Source organism: Columba livia, chromosome 5, assembly GCF_036013475.1.
Source record: "Columba livia isolate bColLiv1 breed racing homer chromosome 5, bColLiv1.pat.W.v2, whole genome shotgun sequence".
Classification (NCBI taxonomy): Eukaryota; Metazoa; Chordata; class Aves; order Columbiformes; family Columbidae; genus Columba; species Columba livia.
The window spans coordinates 34,339,748-34,361,449 of record NC_088606.1 but is presented as its reverse complement, the minus strand read 5'-3'; the positions used below and the strand labels follow the sequence as shown (position 1 = coordinate 34,361,449).

The following is a 21,702-nucleotide window of genomic DNA, read 5'->3' as shown; positions in this document are numbered from 1 at the left end:
CTCTCCTCTCCTCTCCTCTCCTCTCCTCTCCTCTCCTCTCCTCTCCTCTCCTCTCCCTCTCCTCTCCCTCTCCTCTCCCTCTCCTCTCCCTCTCCTCTCTCTCCCCTCCCCTCCCCTCCCCTCCCCTCCCCTCCCCTCCCCTCCCCTCCCCTCCCCTCCCCTCCCCTCCCCTCCCCTCCCCTCCCCTCCCCTCCCCTCCCCTCCCCTCCCCTCCCCTCCCCTCCCTTCTCCTTCTCCCTCTCCCTCTCCCTCTCCCTCTCCCTCTCCCTCCCCCTCCCCTCTCCCTCTCCCTCCCCTCTCCCTCTCCCTCACCTTTCCTCTCCTCTTGTTCCTTTCCTTCCCCTCTCCCTTCCCTCTTCTCTTTCTTTTAACCTAAAATCTAGGTTTATGATTTTTCTATTTAATTACTATACAGCTGTGATAGCGGGTTAATGGATTAATGTGATAATGATTAATGTCTTGCTTTTTCCTTTATATAAATAGGATTTTTCAACACACTGAGCATAAAGAATATAACAATTATAAATTGTCAGATTTGATTCAAAGTAGGAAAAATTATATGTGTATTTTACTATACTACAGTTTTGATCCATTTTGTACCTCACAGATGAGAAGTGTAACTAGTCATTAATACTGTTTTTCCACAGATTTTTATATGAGTTATCTCAGATCCCCAACTTCACAGAACGAGCTCAGTGTATTATCTTCCAGTCAGTTTTCTCTGAAGGGATAACAGCAGTACACCGGAAAGTTGATATCATAACTCGTGTTTCCAAGGTAAGCCCCCATGAAAGCTAACTAAAAACATAATTATAGTTCAGAGACTTTGTGCTTCTTTTTGTGCCATAAGTGATGAAGCTTAAGCCTGATTATTGACTTTTCAGGAAAATAAAATTATATTAATTTTTTTAGCTGCTTATAAGATCAAAAGGTGGAGGAAAGAGGGAAGGTGAGTTATGTGTGATGCCTTATGTTCTACATAGGAAAATTGATGTCTGTTTGAATGGCAGATTTTTATTTGTTTGTACATTAAGTAGGGTAATAGATAAACTCCGTAAACTGTAAATGAAATGTCAGACCAGCTTAGTACAGGGCATTGCAAACTAACTTTTTTTTTACGTATCACTGTCAATGCCATCAGCAATAAATGCCTATCATGTTCATTAGCTTATTACTTTCCCCTGATACCTATGGCTTTCTGTTAGCCATGACGTAGCAAATTTTTTAATACCTGACAAATCTTTACCTAAGATTTGTATACTATGAATGACTAAATACAAGATTTTGAGATTGGAAAAAATAAAACATGAAAAGTAGAATGAGATACAAATTAAAAGAGAAACTAAATAGTGACCTAGTGTCCTGTCCAAGTCAAGTTGTGTTTGTTTGTTTGTTTTCCAAATTTAAAGATTAGCTTTTGATTATCTTTGCTGTTGCAGAATACCCGTGCTTTACCCCTTTGGGTTTCTTGGCATATTCTAACAGTAAAAATAGTTACTTAGTGTTTGCTTTCCAAAGGAGACGTAAAAGAGGAACAAGTTTTGTACAAGATAGGGAAAGTGGTATTGCCATCTGTTTACTTATGAGGAGTTCATACTACAATTGATTTATCCAATATAAGGCTACATAGTTAAGAATTAGGCCTGGGGACTCAGATTCTCAATTGACAAGATAGGTGTCTTTATACGTAAATTAAAATAATTTATTAGTTCTCCACTGTATTTCTAGATTTCTTATGTGTTTTGAGGCATAGTAATTCAGTCCTTAGCCCTGGTATATCTACATTAAGTATGGATCTGGAAATGTGAATTACTAACATGAATTAAACTGAATGCGACAGTCCAAGTCTAACCTAGTGGCAGCAAAAATAGCACATCTCCATTTGACTGTGCATTCTGCAAATTCATGACGAACTGCCTCATCTGTAAGATTTTTAAAGGCTACTAAGAATGTTTAATAATCTTCTTTCACTAATCTTTTTTATCATCTACACACTCTATGATGCCATACAATTTGCCTCATATGGTTAAATTAAACATAGTTATCTTAGGCAGATAGTCTAATAAATGCTTCCCTGAAATGCTTGATTTTAGCTTCCCTTGCCTACAGGGGTAGAAACAAACAAGAAACAAAGCCTCTTACAAAAAGAAAATTAAAAAAGCTTTTTTTATATTAGCAATTAGAATTTTTGTGCTAATGGAAGTTACAGACTAGTATCCATTTTCCAGGCTTTGCTGAACATGACAAGTGTAAAGGAAATTTTAGGTTTGATTCTGGCTTTTGGAAATTATATGAATGGCGGAAATAGGACCCGAGGTCAAGCTGATGGATTTGGTTTGGAAATACTCCCCAAACTAAAGGATGTCAAAAGCAGAGTAAGTACTAATTTTTAATTTAAGATAATTTTTCTCAACTGACCTTTTCTTGTTCCATCATCTGTCAAAATTTGATCTTTTATTTCTTACACTTCTTGTTTGAAAGAACATGGCGCTTTGTACCAGAAATTTACTTTTTTCTCTCGACTTTTCATCCCCTTCTCCTGCACATATGCATATTTCCATAATCTCCAATTTCTCTTATTCAGTATTATTAGGATAATTATCTTATGTGAGAACTTCTTTATGTCTCTCTTACTAGTAGGGGCTTAATTACAGTAGGTCAGAGAGAAGTGAGAGAGCACAGACTGCTGAAGTCTTCTTGAGTGAATGTCCCCATTCTATTTTCTTGCTCTTAAGGTAGCTCTATGTGAGTAAAAATATTTTTTAAATCAGATTTAAAACCAAAATATCAGTAAAGGTTGAGTGTGGCATATACACTAAGGAATTTAATATAAAGGATTTTAATCCTCTTCAAAGAGGTGTGTCATACCTAACAAGATATTTTCGGTCTATTTTTTTGAATTGGCAGTTAAATGGATGTAGAGCATGAATTCCGAATGGCATGCACAAGAAAATTCTCATAGATGGCAGTAAATTATGTGTCAAAAATTGTGAACCACTAGCACGTTTTTGATTAGTCATGCTAGGATCAAAGTCAGTCTCAAATAAACTCTCAACACCTTTTGATATGAGATTACTTTGTTCCTTACTTTAGCGGGTTGGAGGAAGAGGTGCTAGACAATGTAGGCAATGGAAATACTGCTCAAAGTTGTTCTTTGCCAAAGCATACCTAGACACCACATGGATATATGAAACAACAAAGAATAGGAGGTATTTTCTGCTGATACTGGTACAGATTTGGAGGGTGAGAAAAAAAAACACCACTGTTCTTTCATGTTCTTCCTCTTTTCCTACATAAAGTGCCATCTTGAACTGTAAGAAAGATAGATTTTAAGCTTTTGTTCCCAGTTATGCTTCATATATGAAGGAATGTGTTTTTGAAACAGTCAATGTCAAGAAAGCAGTATATCTGGGGAGCTTTTTACTTGTGAATGCCATCATTAACAAAACGCAAAAACACATTTAAGGAACTGTTCAGTGAGCAACTGTATTAATGAAATTTTTTCCAATGGATTTGAGTCCCTTGTCTCCTAAAGACATTGAGATGCTGGAGCATGTCTAAAGAAGAGCAGTGAAGCTGGTGGGGGGGTCTGGAGCACAAGTCTGATGAGGAGCAGCTGATGGAACTGGGGCTGTTTAGCTTTGAGAAAAGGAGGCTGAGAGGAGACCTTATCGCTCTCTACAACTACCTGAAAGGAGATTGTAGTGAGGTGGGTGTCAGCATCTTCTCCCAAGTAACAAGTGATGGGACAATGGGAAACAGTCTCTAGAGGTTTAGGTTGGATTCTAGGAAGAACTTCTTCGCTGAAAATTATGTCAAGCATTGGAACAGGCTGCCCAGGGAAGTGGTTGATTCCCCATCCCTGGAGGTATTTAAAAAACATGTAGATGTGGTGCTTAGGGACTTGGGTTAGTGGTGGACTTGGCAGTATTAGATTTACAGTTTGACTCAGTCTTAAATGTCTTTTCCAACATAAATGATTCTATGATTCTAATTCTTACTTTCCTCTTCACTGCAGTAGTTCAGGTCTTCCCTATGACCCCTTTTCTTCCAGTCGTGTTCCATTGACAAGACACAGTACAAGCTGCAGCTAATCTAAAACCGGGGCAAGTTTCCCAGTACTCAGGTGTTCATTGGTTGACCAGCTGCCATGAAGAAAAACGCAAAACAACTTAACTTTGCCTGACTTTCTCAGTAGAAGTACTAATTTTAGTCTTGCTCTCCTATCTAACCATAAACTTGTAAGAATTTAATTATCTCTGGGACTTTCCAGTTTGTCTGAATTTAGCCAGCATGTTCCAAAATTATGAGATATGAAAAGGAGGGACAGATGTACAGTATGATTGCATAAGACAGCTAAAAGACAAGCTAAAAAATTACAGTATTTACAGTTTTCTGGTAGCCAAAATAAATATATTATTAGTTTAGACTAGTCTCCAAAATGCATAAAAACTCCACGGGGCCAGCTGGTACAGACAGATATGAAACCTCAGAGGTAATTGGGAGACAGCATTTGCGAGGAAGAAGACTGTGTCTCGTATATTTGAAAACTAAGGTATCCTTCTTGTGCCCCTTTATTATACTTTTTTTGAGAATTGCCAGCAAACAGTATTATGTCTAGGTAAGTTGAATTCCAGGACCCAAGGTAAAGAGTCAATGTGAAATATCTCTTTTTTCATATAAAAGTTGTTGTCACAGGAGCCTAGAAAGTTACTTGATATAGAGATGATTTTTTTTTTAATGTAGCTCACCACTTCAAAATCTCTGTGTTCTGTCTTCTGCAAATAGTCTTTAAACCAAAGTAATAGGTTTGATAGTTTAGCATATAGAACATGGAATAACAAATGTATTTTACCGCAAAAGTACAATCAAATGTTCATGAGTCACCTCAATTCATTTTTGTCATATGACCTCCTAGCAATGTCTTCAAAAACTGTTATACAAGCAGAGTGGCTTTGTCTGCATTTTGACAGAAATGACTTGTTTAGTTAAGAATTTTACTGGTGTATGATATTAATAAAACATAATGTGGTGCAGGCTCTAATATGGGCAAGGCAGCTCAGTAGAGGAAGTCAGATATTGTTCACATACGAATGTTTGTCCTGATACCTGTCAATATACAATATGAAAACACTTCCAAAAAAACTTCAAACACATTCCAGATATAATTCTCTATATCTTGATTCTTTTATGTTGGTGAACCATACCTTGTAATGTATAAGTTGCAGTTTTACACTTTTCCTTTATTTCATCTGGCCTATGCTGACCCAATGACATGTAACAACATAAAATGATGTCGAGTACAGTTGTTGTATGCAGGCACATGGAAATGGTGATTCCACAAAGAGAGTATTAATATCCATATTTATAAGTCAGCTGGGCATGAAATACACTTGTTAAGCACAAGCTGTCTGGTTTTATATTTGGAGTAAAATATGAAAAATATCTATGCCTCTTCCAAATCTTTGTTATAGATGAATTTAGACTAGAGGAATCAAGAAATTCAGTTCACCTTAATAGATCTGAGGTGACTGTAATATTTATTTAATATTATATTCAAGAATAATTTATTAATTAATATTACTATTCAAGGGAATAGTATTTTTTCAGTAATGCCATGTGCTATTAAAAAATGATACAGAGTCAGCTTCTTCCACTGCATGTTTTCTTACCTGGTATTTAGAACTGAAAGAAGCACTAGGTCCTGTGGGGGTATAATCAAGTCCGTGTTATAAGGATTTTTTGGTCAGTAATGCTAGGGCTGAAGATATTGTGAGTCTGATTTCTCACAATATAAACCAATATTATATTTATTTTGAAATAGAGTAAATTTTCACTTACTTGAAACAGTGTCAATTGCACGTATTTAAAATAATATATTTATTTTTTCCTAGGATAATGGTATTAATCTGGTGGATTATGTCGTCATATATTACCTGCGCCATTGTGATAAGGTAAAAGATTTGTTTGCTGTATCTGCCTCTCCAGAAGTAGGTTTCTTTAAGAGATTATAAAAGAGTTTGCATTAGCTTTTTAAAAATCTAAACACAGTAGCTCTGATGGAAAAATAAAATCCATTTCTTTTGCTTTCTTATAACAGTCATGGACCTCAATAGGTCTGAAATTTGCTCTAGGTTTATATGATAAGGCTTTGGAAAATTTTACAGTAACTGTTGACCTAACCACTGCAGGCAACTGCCTGTGACTGTTGCAGATGGGGCTGGTGGTTGCTCAAATCCTGCCTTCTTGCCTTCTGGTAACTGTGACATTGTAAATCTTGTTCTGATGTGGTAACACTGATTCCCGTCTCATGACAGAATGCAAGGACAGCTTGGTATTTTCAGATAGGGGAGTCAGCTGATGGGAAAGAAGTTAAGAGGTTGAAAACGTAGGAAGAGATGTGGGAGTTGCTTTGAATGAGTTCGATTTATGAGGCTTTTTGACATGTATTAGCAGTACCCAAAGTTTTTTAGTAGAAAATTTGAACTATTGTCTTTTAAATGAAAATGTTGCTATTAATTGATTTAATGTACATAGTTGCTTATTTTTGAGATTAAGAAGGTGCCTATACCTAATTTTCAAATCTAAGACTAGTGCAATTTTTCACAGCCCTATGTCTGAATACAAATATATATTTTTTTCTTAATTCTTACATAAGAATGTTGAATTGATGAGTTAGTAGTCATGAGTATTTTTTCCAGGAGTAAGACTAAAGTAAGTGAGGACTAAAGTAAGTAAAGACATTTCCCTGCCCATGCTGCTGGGCTTGGACTAGATGATCTTTAAAGCTCCCCTTCCAACCCAAACCATTTTATGATTCTATGATCTCTAACACTGGAGGGTCTGTATGCCACGAGCCTGTGGAACAGCTCCTGGGACTGAGCTGTAGAGAAGACTAAAAAAATAGCAGATGTCTAAATCCATACTTGTTTTCTTTCCTTTTTTTCTTTTTTTTTTTTTCTTCTTTGTTGCTTTGGCAGGGAAATAAAACATCATTACTTTCATTTAGTAACGCATCTTGTAAAAACCTTCATAACAAAAGCAACTTTTTCTAGCCTGTAATATTTCTCAGTTCTCAGGGTACTGACTTATATATTATTTTCTGCTCTGTAATAATGTTTAAGCTAATGCTTTTTAATGTATTTATTTAAATATTCAATGTTTCTACAAACTTTCAACCATACTATAATTTTACTTCAGGGAATTTTGTAGAACAAAACAGTTTATCTTCCTTGAGAGGAAATGCACACAGTGTAAATGTCATCCATACTTTTTTTCCCCCTGAATTTTCATATATTTTCTTTTTTCCCCTTTTACAAAAAAAAGTTAGTTCTCCAACCTATGAGTTTTCCTTTATTACAGACTGTAATCTGTGCACAGGTAGTATTTTAAACTCCATAGTGTATGCTTATACACACCAATGTCATGTTAATACCATTTACATACTTTACCTGTTAAATTTCCACTGGGGATATTGCTCTGAAACTTGTAAGGTTTTTTTGTTTTGTTTCACTTCTGATTTTTTTCTTACTGTGCTAAAATTAAGATATACACTTAGGAGTTCCATACAGACATTAACCCATGTGGTTTATTTAGCCACATAAACCTTCAAGTGTATATTTTTATCTCTATAAAATACTTCAGGCAGTATATAAATGTTGTTTTCAATTTATGCTTATAAAGTGTGTGTATATTTAATGAATTGAGAGACAGCGAAACCACAAGCTTTTGGCATAAGATCACTTGTGACATTAAAATAGACATTCATGATATCTGTTTTTAAGAAAGTTCTAATCCCTTATCTAAACCTTTATTGATATAAAATGAACTGAAATGTTGTGAGCTCAATGCTGTTTCATAGTTTAAATTGAGCACAGTTTGCTTTACAACATCTAAAAGGAAGTTTCAACACTCAGGATGGTCAGGATTTAATCTTGAATGATACATATGTTGTTTTAGCAAGAATGATTTAAAATGTATTACTTTTTTGCAGTTTTATAATAATTTCATAGATCATGTTCAAAAAAAGTAATTTATTTCATTACAAATGCATTCAATTTTCATAGTGGTCTGTCTGTTTGTTTGTTTGTTTAGGAAGCAGGAACAGACAAGAGTATTTTTCCTTTACCAGAACCACAGGACTTTTTCCAGGCCTCACAAGTTAAGTTTGAAGACCTAATAAAAGATTTAAGGAAACTGAAGAGAGATCTAGAAGGTAACTGGGAAATTTCACATTTTTTCTGCTAACAACAAAGTGCCATTTAAAATGTGACCTTTATGAGGTTTTCTTATTGCTAATTAGGTTTATACTGTTGATTCATTTAGAGTTTTTGTACTGTGGCACAAATTACTTACATAAATTAGAAAGAAAAGAAAATTCAAACTCATGACAATAAAATGAAAGTAAAGATCCTGAAAAGTTATTTTCCCTTTTATAATCAAGAGGTCCCTAAAGAAACCTTTCTGAAATTTTCTCTAGTTATGTGTGAATTTTCCTTTGCCTTCTCCAGAACTGTATGTTTAACTGTAGATATCTGTTAGTTCCATAACATAAATACTTTCCTTGGTATTTGTATAACAACATTTTAACAGCTACAAGAAAGAGCTGAATACTATTAATGTAGAAATAAAACACAGCTTGCCAAGGCACAGCAAAGGGAAATGGAAAGCTCCAGTTCAAAATATTTTCACCCTGGGACATAAAATAAACATTTTAAAATGTTTATTATAAAGAGGGGCTCAGAAACCCAACTCATCTATCAATCAAGGTACTGAGTGGAAATAAAGTAGGAAGGGTTGCTCTCTAAGTGTTCCAAGCAGTTTCAATTTTATTTTGTGCTTCATATGACTTTCTAAAATAAATCCAGCAATTGATGACTGAATATTTTAAGCCTGCTTTTTTGTTACGGAAAAGTTCCTACTTTTACTGAAGCAGTTTTGTGTAGAAAATGGAACTTAGGGCAAGAATCTGCTAAAAAGCCTATAAAACCTTCTCCATTTACATTTACATCTCTGTGTTAAAATGGAAGAGTCCTTTGGAATCAGTGTTGAACAGGATGATTGTTTTAAATTTACATTTTCAGTGTAAGGCAGTGAAAACTGTTACAAAATAATTTATCCTTACAGGATTAGGTCACTGCCATCTTTAGGACAGTTTCAAAGGTTAACAGTGGTAGGAAAGTATCAGTTGTTGTTTGTTCAACCCAGGCATAAGTGAGTGCTCTATCTCCTCTCATCGCTTGGCCCTGTAAACCCCTTGGCCTGCCCTCTTTTGAGCTAGTTTGTGCAGAAACATGATCTGTGTTTGATCTTGTACTTTTTCAGCATGTAGTCCTGCTGTCATGCATCTTAGTCTTGCAGGATCTGCATTGAGGCTGTGACATTCACATCATATTTATTCTACACTGCAAAGACACAGACAGCAAGTAGGAAAAGCTAAACTTTAACTGACTCCTAAAATAAAAATTACCGTTTTCTAGTAATCACTGGTTTCTATTTTCTAAAGGAAATTTTCTTAGGTATTTATAGAAAATCTAGAGAAATTGTTGTGTTGAGCTTGTTTTCATAGTCTTTGTAAATATGTATTTGAAACCCAGCCAAACAAATCAACATATAAAGTTAATGACAGCAAAGATTTGAAACAAAAAAGTTGTGGAAATGTTTTCAGATATTGGTATTTTATCACTCAGAAATATGGAGGAGAATTCTAACAAGCATTCCTGTGATAACCTTCTCATATATGTGAGTGATTGTTTCTTTGTTGAAGTAGATCTCCATCAAACATTCCCTTTTAAATTTTTTTTCTTCAGATAATGTTGTAGTTTATTTTTAAATCAAAATTTTAATTGAAGAGGTTATAATTTTAACACGTACAACAAAGATTTGATGAGTCTCTGTAGTTTATTGTAGTCATTAAAAAGTTGTGGCTGCTGGCAGAATACCAGTGAAAGTCTAAAGCTGAAACAGATGTGAATAGAAGAAACCAAGTCCAGAGAAGCGTCGGGCCCAGCTATCCAGACAGGCACGGCCCTTCAGATGTAAATAATTTGAACAATATTAACTGGGGCTGCCTGTGTTATTTGGTACGTCAGATTTATTTCACAGCTTAGCTGGCTAAGGTAGTCTTAAACAGATTACCTTGGGAGTGGGATGAGACAAAGGTAAGAAATGAAAAAGGGGGTTTCTTGTGTGTCATTATGGAATGAGCTAATGTTCCCATTAGTGACTTATACAGAATGATTTAAAAAAGATAAGTATCACCTCTTGTGCTTGAAATGTCAATTTTGATAGACACTTTTCATGATAGTTGTCATTTAGTATTTTAAAATATTTTTTACTAGTTTATCAAGGCATTCATTTATCTTTCTATCATGGATCGTGAGTGGCGTGTCTTAATGGGGTAGACCTCTAGTTTGAAATACCTAGACACTGTGGAACCAAAAGTTCAAATCTAGATGGAGCGCAAACCCTTTCATCCTTTTCAGATAAACAGATTGAGTTCCATACAATTTGCTATTTTGAAGCCTTTCAGGTTAGACTTTAAAGGGACAGACTAACTTCACTCTAAAGGAATTAGACTAATGTGCGGCTCAAAAATTCAAACAAATTTTTGGTGAACCTTAATCCAACAGGTTTTTAACATGTATTTCAGATAAAACTTTCAAATCATGAGCATTTTTAGGTTAGAAAGAATGACAAACAGAAGTATGCATTTAATATAGGTTTTTCAGGGGAAAGAAGTGCAAAAGAATGCAATATTAAATAGTGAGATGAATTTTTTAGAGTTAAATCTGGTTCCACTTTAAAATCACAGGAAAAAGGAACGTTTTCTCTAAGCTCAGGTTTTCACTTCAAGTCTGTATAGTCAGTGTACTTCCAGGATTTTCAAATATTACATAGTAGCATAAGCAGATAAATGTATTCGTTTAACAGGTATTAGCTTTCCAGTTAATCTTTTTATTTATGGAAAGAAGTTCTTGCTTTGCATCAATGTTTTAATATTGTAAGATTTCCATTTCCTTTCCCTAGGACAAAACATGATTTCCCTTCTAGTCTGGACAATTCCTCTTGACTGGTATTCTTCTGAAATAAGCACAGAATATTTGAAATGTATAATCGTAAGAAGATTTTTAGAAAGCAAGCCAAAGTATGCTAGACTTGTATAAATTTTACTATTAACCTTTCGCTAATCTCTCTCCTAAGTTGGACAATCTTAATTATTCAAAATTAGTTGCACCGTAGATGGTTTCCATCTGTCATATTCATTGCTCTTCTTTGCAATACATTTAATAAAATTTTAAAATGCTGCTCCGTTACACAAAAGAAAGCAATATTAGATTCCTTGTATCATTTACTGCAATGTTCATTATAACTTCTTAGTATTCTTGACCTTAACAGCTGAAAAATCAAATATATTTATAGAATGGTTAAAAATGGAAACCAAGGTCAACTCTTTCAAGAGCACATCTTTATTTCTCATAATTAAATAAATTTCCTGTGAGATTTTAACATTCCGATCCCATTGAAAATCCACATACCTTTTGCTTTCACCCTCTTTCATGAACACCAGTAGAGATATTATTTGCTGTTTTCCGTATCTGTTGTGAGAATTTCCTGTCCTGAAACTTATTACTTGCTCCATTTAATTTAGCTGTGCATATCTGAGAAGAGTCTGGACCCATCTTCTCTATAGCTGTTCTCCAGATAGTTGAAGTGAAAAGCTAGATCCCCAGTTAACTTTCTGTTCACCAGGCTGACCATACCTGGCTTCCTCTGCCTCTTCTTCAAGTGCTTCTTTTTATTTTCATTCTCAAACACCGGCATGACAATATATATCTTCTTTTTCAGATATGAATATGTGTGTATATATATATATTCATATACATACGTATCTTCTTTTTTGTAGAAACATATCTAGTGCATGGGATGTGACTAGCACGGTGCTGCTGTACTGGTATCAGCATCGTAGCTAACTAGCCCTGCCTCTTAGCATGGCTGACCAGAACAGGCTAAACTGTCGCAACTACGTTGCCCTCATGCAGTGCTTCTTCAGGGAGTTCTGTGTTGTCACACTATACTGCAAAGTGGATATGTGTTACAAAATAAAGACAAGAATGGAAGAGAATTTACAAATAAGAAATGGGTTGAAGAGGGTCACCAATTCTTGGTTCTTGCAGTCATTGTCACTATAAATTGAACAAAGGGGAAGCTGGAAAAATTAAAAATAATCAGTTTGTGCTCATTTAAGACTGAAACTCTCCTGATTTAAAATTCTGAACAGCATCTATTTTTATCAAGGAAGAGTTTAATCACTATTATTTGCAAGAATTTAATCTAAAATTCTTAAATGTGTGTGTTCACATAAGAGTCTTCAAAGTGAGTTAAAGTTTTTTGCAACAAAATGTCCACTAATTAACTATGTGTATATATATATATATATATATGTTTTTTTGTTTTTGTTTTTTTTTTCTGGAGATTAATTGATGTTTTCAGTTACTGAATTGGGATGTTTTCTACTTTTGTTGGATTTCTGTGTAACCACAGGTGGAGAAACTAATTGAATGTGTTATGATTTATTCAGATGAAATATTATATTAGTTCAAACATAATATGGCCTTGGAGTCTGTATGGTGGAATAGGGTTTTAGTATAATCATGAAGCAATAATTAGCTATAGGGCAACCATTACAGTGTTGAGAGGTTTTGTCTATTGTTCGATTTGTATTATAGACAGTAAGGTTACTGGATCATATTGTGAAAATTCTGAATATTTTATCAGTTTGAGTGATAGCTTTCTAATTAATTTGTTGGATCAACAGACACTTGTCATTAAAAAGTGACTGTTTAGTCATTACAGGAGGATAGTATTCAAGACAGCACCAAAGGCCTTTTTCTAAAATATTTTCAACCAATTGAAACCTTAGTGCAATTTAAATGATTTTTTAAAGTCAATTTTAAAGTGGCATTTAGACGTCTGAGTCACATACACATTCTAGAAAAAATATTCCCAACAGGAGCAGAAAAGTTATATGGTACTTTCTAGGAACTAGTCACTTTCATTTTCTTAATGTTAATTTTGCTTTTACATCTAAAAATTCACCTTAAAATTTTGGAAGTGCAGGTAAATAGAAGTTTGAACAGGGTGGTGGAACAAGAGGCGGCAAATAGCTGACTGTGTTATTTATTTAGACATTAGCATAGATGGAGCACATTGTTTTGTACCTGGTGAGTATTGCTACATTTTTGCACTGTCCAACATTTATGTGATATATTTTGAAGCAATGCAGAATGGTGTAAGGAAAAGAGTAAAAGCTTCATACAGAAACAGTTATTTTGTTTTCAAGAGTTGACAAAATGACACACTGTTCCTCCTCACAGTTTTCTGACCTCTTTTTGAATAGTCCCTTGTCTCAGTAGGATGAGATATATTTCAGTTTATTTTAATTTGGCAAAGATACAACACAGGCATTAAAAACCACAGTTTGTGTATGTGCACTGGATTCTATTTTACAACAAAACTAACATTTTGACAATGTTCCATTGGTAATGTACAGATGTGAATACATTAAGTGTAAATTTTCCTAAGTGGATCATTTCTTAAAATTCCATTAGATTTTCTAGTTTGTGATAGTGGAGAATAGTATGGAATGGTTTTAATAAGATTCAGAAATATAATAGAGATGCAAAGCAATGATGTTTAAGAAAAGTTTATTCCCTGCAGATGTCTGCATGTGTGCACAAAGGTGAGGGAGAAAGCTTTCTGTTGATTAAACAATAGCATGCTGTTCATTTTTTTCTTTCATAGAGTTTGGGGGGGGGGGGGTGGCTAAAGAATTCTTGGAAATTTATTGTTTAAAATCATTTTGCAAATGTTAAGATTCTACAATGAATCTTGGCAATACCACGTTATGATTTTCTGTGCACTTTTCTGTGTGCCCTTTTATATAAATAAATAAATATATGTGTGTGTGTGCCTGTTAAACATTAGTTACATAACTATGTAGTATACATCTGGGAGCAGGTAGTCTATATCTGGGAACAGGAGGAATATTGTCTCTATCCATGTGTATGATGGATCACTAATGAAATAGTTTGGAGAGTGTGTAATAGCAAGCATTGCGGGGAAGAGTGACTTCGTATTTGGGGATCTCAACAGCTTTTCCTCTCTGATGGAGCATGCAGTAAAAGAAAAGCCAGATTTCTGTTAGAATTGTGGTGGTCACTTACGTATTTACTGCCTATGATCAAAGATTGAAAGTACATTAATTCAGGCAGTGGGATACAAATTAGCAGTAGTGAGGCTAATTAGCACTTTGAGAAGTGTTCCTCCTAATATTGCAGGTAATATATGAATTTACATGATTTTAAATCTAAGAGGATGCTCTAGCTGAACCAAAGCCATAAACTTCATAGAAGAATTAATTAGGTGGAACTTTATGATCTGTCTTGCACAGAAAATCAGAGATCCGGCTGTACAGAGGGAAACAGGAGATCGCTTCTCTGGCATCTACAATTTCAGCTCATAAACCTACTCTTTCAGCCATTGTCCAGCAATTCTATTCTGTCTGATCCTTTGTTCAGTACACTAAGTATTCGTGTCTTTGTGTGTTTGAAAGGTCTTTTTTTTTTTTTCCTAGCACTGTAAAAATCTTAGCTCATATGATAGAAATATTATTATTGCTTCTTAAAAATTTTGTCATCCTCTAAATTAGCAAGACAAGACTCTTGACTTTCAAAATATTAATTTTTGTACTATTCGGACAGAAAGGAAATGTTCTGATTTCTCAGCGGGTGCTGCTAGCGCACATTTCTACACTCCTGACAGATCTCAATGATGTGCAGAGGTCTGTTTGTTTGGATCTTGACACTAAACCAAAGCTTTCTACTAATAATGTATGCTGGAATAATTTAAGGAGTCTTACAAAGATTGTTCTGGAAAATTATGAGGGTTTAGTTGTTACGTTCATTTATATGTGCTGTTCAGCCCCTTGCAGTATGCTTCTCTGCTGAAGGGTGCGCTGAATGTAAACTGCCATTTCAGAGAGAATACATTAACCAGAGTCTCAGATATGTTGCTATGGTGTGAAAAATATTTAGTTTTACTAGAATCTTTGTTCATTTTGTTAAATGTATTGTTAGGAAACCATCTTAACAGAAAGGTTTTTAAATGATTTATATAGAATGTTGATACCCTTTGACCAAATGAGGAGCAAAAATTTTGGGGTTTGTGTTAGCTGAAACTAATATAGGCCTGACAGTTCCTCTGCATGCCATCACATACTGTAAAAGTTCAAAATGCTGTTAAACTTAAAAGAAACAAACAAAACCCCCTCACAGATCTTAAAAGAAAAAGCCAGAATGTCTGATCAAACTTGTGAGAATTGTCAAGATGCCTGACTCTCAGCTTCCACTAAAACTTCCTTAGAACAGGTGACCTTTATAGGGTGTTTTGTATTCCACTAATTCAGTTATTTCTTTTTCCACAGCTTAGGACTTATCACAGAAATGTTTTTCCGTCTTATTTATACGAGTGAGCTTAAACATCTAAACAGATACTTGTTTCTTTGTGTCATGCGGTAGAACATATTTCAAACAGACGAAGATCAGGCTGTTTAACACTTTACTTATTAGCTTCTATCCTCTGAAATGACTTTTTAAGAAAACTGAATTATTAATGACTGAAGAAAAATTTCTTCTTCTAAATTAGCTGAAAATAACTTCACAGAACAGTAACTATGCAAGTGATTAATAGGTTAGAACGGTGTATTTAGTTTTATGTGTGCTAACACTGCTTTGCATTAAATGACTGACCTGTATTTAATACAATAAAAACCAAGTTTGAGAATAGAGTACCAGTGTAATTTGATCCTGTCCTACATTTTTGTCAGATACTTTTGTCTCAGAAAACCTCACACCCCACTTCATGGCACTTCCGTCTCTGTTTGGTTCAAAGGCTTCTGTATTAGTCAGCCCAGCTCTGGCTAAGGTGTTAGTGCTTGAACCTTCGTGTGTTGCAGTCATTGATACATGTACAGATTATCAATGTGTGTCCAAAAATGCAAATAAAATACTGCGTCTGAAACTTTTCTGGGTCCGTAGCAGCATAACCACTTGCAGTTAGACACAATCAAAATTCTTATACTGTATTCCAAAGAAATCAAGATAAATCTCTTCCCTTCTTCTCCACATTTATTTAAAATTCTATCTGAAAAGAAACATTTCCTTGCAAGGTTATAGAAAAGTACAAGAGGTATAGATGACACAGATATAGTGGATTGTCATAAAGCTAATACTCTCATGTGCACACCTGCAGTAAATGTTTATGTAAGCTGCATGTAATAACAAGAGAATATAAGCAAATCCTGCAACAGTGCCCAACAGGCAAACATGCATCTCCTGTAACTTTTTATTTCACTTGGGAAGTTTTTGCAAGTAAGAAAATGTATCAAAGCAAAATGAAACAAGCTAAATCATGTGGAAGTTACATAGCACTTGCTGAATAATTTTAATTTGTGGATTTTATCTGAAGTTTATCAGATTCTTACTTGGATATATGAGCCCAAATGCAGTAACGGCCTTCTGCACCGTAAAAAATCAGGGATCCTCTCAAACATAAATTTGGGGTTATTTAGTCATACATTGAATTCATTTGCATTATCGTTTCAAATTCCTATTGAAACAGAAAAGGTAAGGGTTCTAGAAAAGAATTATCAAATAGGAGCCCTCCTGTCAAAGATAAGCCTGCATTATAACAAGAAGATAAAATAGCAATCTTGGCAGTATAACCTGCCAGCCTCTGAACAGACAAGAGGAGGGGGTAGGTTTTAGCAGCTTTCACAGCGGCATAACTCACAGGGGATAGTGTCAGTGACAGGTTTATAGGAATTAATGGTGCTGATACTTGGTTTCGCTGTCAGGATGATTCCTGTAAATGCTACTGGTGGGTTCTGGCAAGTAAATAGTTAGTAATTTACTGTGATCAACACTAAACTATTTCTGATTTTGCATTCACTTTAAAAATAGTGCTCAAAAAATTCCAAATCCTGTCTGATTGACACTGAAATGCTCTTTACGTGAAAGTTTGTTTATGGGCAGTGATTCTTTTGACAGATTTACAAGTGTCTGTGGACTTTTAAAGGAATATTGCCCAATAGGCATTAAGTGAAAGACATTCTATTTTGTAAATATTTTCACTTATATTGCGGATTTTTAAAGAACATCTTGAGCCAAGTACTGCATTAAATCTGAAGACAGTGGCAAACTGATAATCAGCAGTTTCCAGCCTTGTTTTAATGTTTTGCTAATGGTTTCCATTTCTGTGGCCAAGATTTGCAGTGGGTGAAGTCTGATGTACATCCAAAAGTTTGTAAGGGCTTTAAAATACTATTGCACACTTGCATTTTCTTTTTTCTTCTTCTTTTTTTTTTTTTTTTTTGTAATAGCTCATTTGGAAATAAACAATTTTCAAAGTAGCATATTACATTTAATTTCACTAACATACAATACATACCAAGAAAATGAACCAAAAGTTTATTACAGTAATGGAGAATTTGCATCTGTTTGAAGTCAGTATTGCTGAAACAGGTTGTTTATTTTCTCAAATGATTATTTTGGAATGAAATGGGGAGAGAAGTGTACGTGTGGTGTGCTAGCTGTCAGATTCCTCAGAATTCCTTCAGATTTCTGAGAATTTCAAATCTATTCAAATATTCCATTTATTAAAATATTTCAGTGCAGTTGACTTTAAACAGAGTTAGTTAACCTTCAATTGCCCAGATACTTTTTTGCTTGTTTGTCGACCAAAAGTATAGGTTATTGACTGAAGTATGACCTAAATTCAGAGTCAGTTAAAGGAGGATTAAGCAGTACGGGGCAAATACATTACTCTTGTGATTTTCACTTCTTCACCCTTGGCCTTGACTCCTTTAGCTCAAAGCTATAATTTTCCCAGAGCCCTTCGGTCTATTTTGGCAGTTATCGAAAGAACTTCTGGAAGTAAACTGATAGATTTTAGTTTTAGATAGATATCATATAGATAAATATCAGCAGAGAGAATCATCCAAAGGTCTCTTTTTAAGGCTTTCCAATAACATAAATTCTTAGCGTCTGCCAGCATTTACTTGACTTCTTTTGTCAGTTTGCAAACTGGTGTCTTATTTCAGGTCATCTCAAACTTGAAGTTTCAAGCAGCACCCTGCTTCGCTTATTCTATGTCGTCTGCCTCATTTACTTTTCTTCTCTGCGCCTTCCTTCCTACTCTTCCTCTCCCTTAATGACAATTGTTGATCTTCTTGTTAAGGATGTTCGGATTCTTCCTAAGAATTTATTATCCAAATGAGCTTTTTCTCTGTATGCTGACACTTCTTGTTGTCCATATTTTGTTGTAGTTTTTCTCATCTGATTAAGGATAATGTTAGTTGTCTTGATTTAAAACAAAACAAAAAAAAAAAAAAACAAAAACAAAACAAACATCAAAACAAACAAACAAACAAAAAAGGTTTTACATGTGCTAGTCATGGTCATTTAAATGCTTACATGGGACATATCTGAGTAGCCTTTCTAAATCTTGTGTTGCTAAAGCTTGTAGGAAGCTTTCATTACACCAGACTGCATCCACAACACAATATGTTTGGGAAAACACCTTTCTAGACTATGTTAGAGTATGTTTAGATAGAAATCTACTTCTGGATAGATTTATACAAAACTGATTATTATAAAATAATTATTGGATTGCAATTGGTGCAACCTTACCTGATTGTGATAATCATGTGCATTCTATAGTCATTTTGTACCAAATGCCTGGACAGAATATGTGTACTAATGCTTTTACATCCTTGTAATTTTATATTTATCTAAACTAATTTCTAAATATTGCCTTATATAATTTTCTGTAGATTTTTTTTAAACACAAAAGAACCCACAAGACTGTAGCTGCCACTTTGTTGAAACCTCCACTCAGAAAGTTAACAATACTGTCTCACTTATTTTGCTAGATTTTTTCCCCTATACGATTCTAATATGTCCGTCTTCTTCCAAAGTAAAGTGTTTCCATTTACTTGAATAACTCTAGAGATCTCCTAATTCTACAAACATAAATGTGAAGGATACATAAATTTTGTTCAGTGTGTGAGAACAGTTGTGGAAAGTTCAGATTTTTAATTAAAAGAGGCACATATCATAATATAATAATCTTTAAAATTCGTACATATTTCTCTGATTTCTACTTTGTTTTGCTTAATTTATTAAAGACACATAACTGTGCAGATACTAAGAGACTGTCCCAATCTGTTATGTTTAAATTAATGCTTCATCCCACCTATTGTCTCACATACAAACGAATATCCATTGACTTTACTCTGAACAGTTTCAAAGGTCTGCCTTATGCTACAGATTGAAAGACTAGAGATTAATAATAAACTTGGGCCATAGCCCAGGCCATTTTACATAAGTTCTGGAGCTCCCCAACAATGTCATAGTCAACAACGTACATTAATTGCAGAGGGATGCTAAATGAAAATATACTGTGGGAACAGTTATCTTTTCAGCTTTTTCTGTAGCAACTGTCCAAATGTATTTCTGTTCTCAATTAATTGAAAAGCTGTCTTTTTTAGTAAGTCCTGGTGGTCCAAGAGTATTATAGGCACACTACTAGTTGTACAATGAAACGTATGCATCTGTTTTCAACCTTCCATTGACTTTTTTCACTGCACTGCAAACTTACATTAATATGACCTTTTAATTTCAAATTCTCCACTTCTGTTTCTGCAGTTTTGTATTAGTTTAGCTGCAGTAAGTTGAATTATATAATGGTGGTAGCAATATTATGTGAATAAGTTTCCGGCAGCCAAGCTGTAACTCTTGGATTTAACTCCAAAATACATTTACATCTAAATTTAGCTTCTTGAGAACAAAGAGTGATGGAATAAAAAATTGTATAATAGTTCATAAATTCATTTGCTAAATGGAAGATAATTGCATTTGGATTTCTAGCAGTTTCATTTCATCTTAATATGGAACACTACAAAGTTTATTAGAATTTCTAGGAATGTTAAAATTCATTGGCAAATAATCTGGAGTTTTTAGAAACTGGCATGGCATCAGGTCTTGAGATGACAGATAGATTAAATAGTAAACAAATTGCAGTTAGACGTAAGTTAATTTTTTAAAGACTTCTACTATTTCACATCATTGCCTGGAATTTGAATACTTAAGTAAAGCTGAATTCCTGCGTCTTTGTTAGGAAAAATGGTTGAGTATAGGATGCCTGGCTCTGGTTGATTACAATCAGTCCAGATGTAATGCATCCTCCACTCACCACAGAAAGAAAGCTTAGAGCTTTAAATACCATCTAGAATTTGTGTGTGAGGTACGCTCTGTTAGTAGTGAGTCTCAGCATGCAGCTGGATTTTTAGGACAAAGTCATTACTGAAGACAAATCCCACTCTTTAAACATGTATAGAATTTTCTATTTCTTATGCTAGACTGGTATTGGTACTTTTTATTTTAATGTAATTGCTGGATTCCTTAGGGCTTCTTTATTTCCATTTCCTCTAAACTAAAATGTTGACATATACTTCCCATAGACAAATTCTGCCACAAATGTCTCTCAACTTCTTTTTGTAGCCTCTGAAAAGCAGATGAAGTTAGTTTGCAGAGAGTCTTCTGAGGAGCATCTCCAGCCCTTCAAGGAGAAGTTAGAGGAATTCTTCCAGAAAGGTAACCGTACTTAACAAAACCAAAACCAAACCAAACCAAACCAAAACCCTTGGCTAATAGTGTAATGGTTTATGAAGTTATATATAATGCAGGCTGCATTAAATATCTGTTGCCTCTGAAAATTTGAAAAGTCCTTCTATCTGTTATGGGTTATGTTCCTAATGTGCCTAGTATATGTTAAGAATAATGGTTATACAGATCTTGTACATCACTTTTCAAAGGTAATTGTTCCCTTGATCTTACTCATTTCCTATTGATTATTTTCTGCTTTGTTCTTGATCATTATTTGTAGGCAAAATGAAAAAGATACTCATCATACACCAAATTTGTCAGAAGGAATATAAAGCTTCAAGTTTATAAAAGACAAGAATGAAAAATACCCTTCTAGAGAAAGTCCATATATATATATATACATATATACAGGAAGTAATAGCTTCTTTTATCAAAAGTGTGGGCTTATGAACTGACTACTTCAGATTTAAAGATTTAGTTTTGTGTGAGACAGAAAGAGGCGTGAGGAAGTGATTTACCACTGTAGAGTCTGGAGACAACCAGGGTGAGATCCAAGATACAATTCAATCATCAGTTCAAGAAAATGTAGCTGCAGGTTGCTGGTGCTGAATGGATCAGTCCAGCTCCATCCTGTTTCCCAAGCTGTGTGTTTTCTCACTACTGGCCAGAAAAGCACCAGAGCAGAGTAGTCAAAATGATAGACTCGCGTATCTATCTGGGTCATAACTCAATTTTGCCCAGGTCTTGCCAAGACCGTAACTGAATGGTGTCTTCCATGATTATATCACAGATTCTGTAATTCTTATTACACCCTGGATCTCCTGAGGAGTGTTGCGGTTATTCCAATAGGCAGCTAAGCACCACACAGATGCTCACTCACATCCCCTTGGTGGGGTTGGAACAAGGGTCAGAAAGGTAAAAGAGAGAAGACTCATGGGCTGAGATAAAGGTAATTCAATAGGGAAAAGCAAAAGCT

General features: G+C 34.7%; 1 protein-coding gene across 2 annotated transcripts in view; it reads left to right on the top strand.

Moving 5' to 3' along the window:
• FMN1 (formin 1) overlaps nucleotides 1-21,702 on the top strand; it is a 146,109-nt gene that overhangs the window by 80,118 nt on the left and 44,289 nt on the right. For both annotated transcript variants that reach the window (XM_005502448.3, XM_065064211.1), the window contains 5 exons: nucleotides 648-777; nucleotides 2,229-2,375; nucleotides 5,895-5,954; nucleotides 8,095-8,215; nucleotides 20,622-20,714. In XM_005502448.3, the coding sequence (XP_005502505.2) occupies nucleotides 648-777; nucleotides 2,229-2,375; nucleotides 5,895-5,954; nucleotides 8,095-8,215; nucleotides 20,622-20,714 (551 nt within the window). The remainder of the gene's footprint in view (nucleotides 1-647; nucleotides 778-2,228; nucleotides 2,376-5,894; nucleotides 5,955-8,094; nucleotides 8,216-20,621; nucleotides 20,715-21,702) is intronic.